The sequence below is a fragment of the Gekko japonicus genome, unplaced genomic scaffold (genome assembly GCF_001447785.1).
Source record: "Gekko japonicus isolate JY-2015 unplaced genomic scaffold, Gekko_japonicus_V1.1 scaffold3, whole genome shotgun sequence".
Taxonomy (NCBI): Eukaryota; Metazoa; Chordata; class Lepidosauria; order Squamata; family Gekkonidae; genus Gekko; species Gekko japonicus.
Genome location: NW_015170887.1, coordinates 1,979,186 through 1,983,625, shown reverse-complemented (window position 1 = coordinate 1,983,625; position 4,440 = coordinate 1,979,186). Strand labels below are relative to the sequence as shown.

The 4,440-nt window shown below is 44.4% G+C and overlaps 1 protein-coding gene across 1 annotated transcript in view; it reads left to right on the top strand.

Annotated features, from left to right (window-relative positions):
• The window catches only part of LOC107116450 (actin-fragmin kinase-like), a 26,096-nt gene extending 23,436 nt beyond the window's left edge, over nucleotides 1–2,660 (top strand). Inside the window, exons 10-13 of the mRNA XM_015418340.1 lie at nucleotides 685–776; nucleotides 1,702–1,756; nucleotides 2,234–2,331; nucleotides 2,428–2,660. Of these exons, the coding sequence (XP_015273826.1) occupies nucleotides 685–776; nucleotides 1,702–1,756; nucleotides 2,234–2,331; nucleotides 2,428–2,660 (478 nt within the window). The remainder of the gene's footprint in view (nucleotides 1–684; nucleotides 777–1,701; nucleotides 1,757–2,233; nucleotides 2,332–2,427) is intronic.
• The last annotated feature ends 1,780 nt before the right edge of the window (nucleotides 2,661–4,440 follow it).

The window sequence follows — 4,440 nt, the reverse complement described above, 5'->3', positions numbered from 1 at the left end:
AGGGTGGTGCCTTGCCTCTTATCTTCTCTCCACTTCCTTTGTCCATGCAACAGCCCCTATGAGGTAGCTTAGAGTGAGGGAGTGATTTGAGGTGTATGGTAGAATGGGAACTTGAACCAGGTCTCTTAAGTGTCGGCCAGCACTTTGATCAGTGGCTTTGTCTAATACATTTCTTGTGAGAGGCTTTGTTAATGTTCAGAGGAAAACATACTCTTAGAGGACTTGATGTTCTCTGCTTTTGCACTAGCAGATCTTATTTACTCAGGCAGTAGTGTGTAAAATTTTGGTGTATTCCTTATAATAATGTATGTTTTTTGCACTGCTTGTTGTGTTTGTGATTCATATTCTATGTTTTGAGGTCATGTCCCTACCTTAGATGTAGTGTACCTTAGATGTAGTGATTGGAACCTGGGAGTTTCCTAAAAACTTCCTATACTGTCATCATTATTTTCACAGGGCCCGGGGGAGCTAGGCAGTTTTTCTTCCAAAGATCTTCCTAGCTTTGATGTGGCCCCATTGTACTGGAGGCTTCTTTGAAACCCCTCCCCCCTGTGGGAGCCCCCTGACTGCCACTAAGATTGAGGGGTGTGAACTAATGTAATTTGTGAACAAGATCTCTGGCTTTGAAGATTGCACGATAGTTCACTTTCATGTACTTTCTTTGTGCTCTTTTTTGTTATGTAGCCATTCAGGCACCCTGCTGAGGAACAAGTTGATCATATTTGGGGGCCAGATGAACTCTACATACCTGAATGATACCCACATCCTGGATCTAGGTAAGAACTGGACAAGGCCTACCTCCTTGAGAGCTGCCTGAGTCTGGGTCAGAGTCCATTTTAGGCAAGTATCTTCTGATAGGCCTGGTGAGGATAAAAGGAAGAAGAGAAATGCCTGAGCACAGGAGATTACCTTGGTGGAGTACCTGGGAAATGCCTTTGATTCTCCAGAAGGTTTCAAAGCACATGTGGGCCATTGCAGGATAGCTGATCCTGCAACAGAACTTGTACCTATAGAGAATGCAATAGCCTCTTTGGTTTGCAGTGACTGCCTAAGTAGTGGGGCAGCAGTGTTCACTTTAGTGGGGACCTCTGACCTCTAAGATAAAGCTTTGTGCGCTTCAGTAGCATAAGGCCAGCAGTTCACAGCTGAGTATATCTGCAATTTTGTTTTTAGAAACAGAAGGCATTTATGCTCTTAAATGTCATAAGCCCAAGAGTGCAGTTTTATATGGGTATACGTTTTCAAGAGTCAACGTTCCCTTCATCAGGTACCTAGTGAATGGCGCTTTGACTCTCAAAAGCTTATTCCCTGGAATCCTGGTTGGCCTTTAAGGTGCCGCAGGACTCGAACCTTGCTCTTCTACTGCAGACCAACACGACTACTCGCCTCAACAGTTTTTATATGCTGAACTAATAAATAATGCCTTTTATGCCATTAAAACGTATTTGATTGAAGTTTGATTAGAAAGCAAATGTAGCATTAAAACTGTTTTTCTCAACATTTCTGGGGTGGGGGTGAGAAAGAGAAAAGCTCCCCCACCCCCCGATGGTTTCCAAATTTCCATTAATTTTATCACTCCAAGGGGAGCACTGTAATATTGAGCTGAAATAAATGATGTTTGGGGCCTTGGTTGTAACAATACAGCTATTACAGCATCCTTGATCTGGAAACGTCTCCTGATTATTCTTCCTGACATCTCAGGTTTCATGGAATACACGTCAGTTCCTTTTCTTTCTGGTCAGCCTTCTGCTCGCAGGTAAGAGCTGGTTATGGGATTAGCAGCAATACTAGTGCCTAGAAGGGAAAGCCACCCCTGGTTCACGTCAGTCATTGCATGCTATTGTTGATCAGGTGGGCATCCCTGACACCTGGGCCAGAGCAGAGGAAGAGTTATAAATTGGATGTGCTATTTTTTTTTTTTTGAAGGGGTGGCAGTGGATGTTTAAGTATTGTGGTTTCTGGACAGATAAATGAGTAAGGTCCTGGGGGAGTGATAAAGACTGTGATGCAAGTTTGGGTAGAGCTGGAGAAAATCCAGAGGGGAGTCTTCTGCTCTGATTGTTCTTGCATGTATTAGAGAGTTTCAGGAGAACTCCCTCTGCATCTTTGCCTTTTGCTACAGTTATCCATGTAGCTTTCTGCATAAATCCTGGCCATGGCCACCCCCCCCCCCCCGCCGGAAGGCCGTCTTGTAGGCTTTGTGCTGACCAAAGGTACTGTCTTCTGATTTCAGTTTCCATGCTGCCATGCCAGTATCTGATCAGAAAGTGCTGATAAGTGGGGGTTGTAATGCCAAGGGAGCCTTTCAGGATGCATTCACCTTCCACCTTGGTAAGTAACTGAGGAGCTGTTACCACCTCTCACTGCACCACTCTCCTTCAGGCCAAGAACAGGTTTTCCAGCCCCTGTCCCCTCTTTCCTTTGCAGATACGTTAACATGGAATGCAGTGGTGCACAGTGATCTTTGTTCGATACCCCGGGCAGGCCACACGCTGTTGAACTTGACTTCTGTCCACTTGACAGACATGGATAAGGAGAGCAGAGGCAAGTGCAACCTGTGCACAGTACTGGTCTTCGGGGGTTCTGACCGTGCTGGAAAGTTCTACAATAGTACCAGCAAAATTCAGCTGGACCTTGGGGAGGTGAAGGGAACCTCTTAGAATCCAGTCTGAGCCATTGGAAGCTCTAGGCCAGGCCAAGCAGAGGCAGGAACAGAAAGACAGAGTGGATGTCAGTAGAATAAAAGCAAAAGAAATAAGGACTACAAGTCAGCCCCCCCCTTTTTGTATCAAGTAAATTTTCATGTAAACTTTTTATTGTCTTAACTGAATCAGTTGCTGCTCCTGAACCCCTTAACTGCTCGTTGATTTAGGATTTTGCCTAATTAAGGGCTAAAGGAGCCATGGGGTTGTGATCCTCCTATGGAACTTGGTATGTGGTAATTCCTGAGCTAAATTCTGATAAACTGTGTATTCTTTTTTAGCCTGTACTATTGCTGGGAGGGTTGAATGTCTTGAAAGTGCCCGGACAGGTATTGTTAAGCATGTAGAAACAATGGCTTAAGTATGCGTCTTCTGGGTTGTTTCTCTGCCCAACTATCTCTTCTACGCAGCCAGTTAGTTTGACCTAATTTCTGCATATTTTGCAAACATCCTTTCTTCTTCCCTTTTTGTCATTGTGTAATAAACTATTTCACACATGCAAAGGAGTTTTGTTTAGGAATGATCCTTTGTTTCAGTCTGGACTAGATTATCTTCTGATCTGCTTCCTGAACATTTGACAGTGCTGTCAGTTTAGAAATTCTGTACACTTGCATAACTTGTATAAATCCCAGAATCTATCTTTTTCTGGTGATTTTTTTTTAAAAGTGTAGAATATTCTCTGGGGAATTGATGCTGTGGAGAAATGTGTGCCTGATACTGCTAAGAAAACTTGCTATGTGTAGGAGGTATAAATAACTTCCTTTTTACTTGCCAGTTTGTTGCTTCTGTTCCCACTGTCATTACTGGAGAGCAAAACTTGGGGGGGGGGAAGACTTTGACCCTAGAGACTGCTTGGCTGCAGTCCTCAGACCCCAAATGACATCCCATTCACACACTTCATGCTGTTCATCATCATCTTCCCACACAAAACCCAGCAAAAGTCTCTTTAATTCAGTATGAGAGTACCAGAATTGAATACACAGTCCAAGATTCATGTGGCTAGGAATGCTTGTTTAATGTAACCTAGAAATCTGGCCGTTTTAAAATGTGGACTGTGGACAAGCAACCCTGTTTCCCTCAATGTGAAGAACAGAGCTGGGGAAAGCATTGTCCAGGGACAGCTGGTGCATGGCTGTTTAACCTATCCCCAGCAGGTATTTCCCCATCCAGCTGGGCTCCAAGAACACAGCTGTAAATACACCTGCTGGAAAAGTGAAATAATTGCATCCCTATTAACCCCTGTTATCTTAGAAAATGAAGCATTAGAATCAAGTACTTGCTGACTGAATATTTTGGCTCTCAGAAGGGAAAAAAAAAGACTATGTGGTTGGAACTTGGGCTGTCGCTAATTACTAGAAGGGATAATTGAAAACATTTGTGTTCCAGCTGGTACACTGTAAAGCAACAGAAGCTTTTCGTCCCTCTCCCATAATGCTAGAACCCAGGGTCATCCACTGAAGCAAGTCCTTCTTCTCATAGCACACAGTTAAATTGTGGGACGCGCTATCATGGGATCTGGTGACAGCTGCCAACTTGGAAGGCTTTAAAAAGGGGAGTGGATGCCCTGACCTGGGTAGCCCAGGCAAGCCCTATCTTGTCAGATCTTGGAAGCTAAGCAGGGCCAACCCTGGCATGTATTTGGATGGGAGACCTTCAAAGAATACCAGGGCCAGAGGCAGGCCATCAAGCCACTTCTCTTAATATCCTCCATGCCCCCAGTAGGAGTCACCAGAGGTCA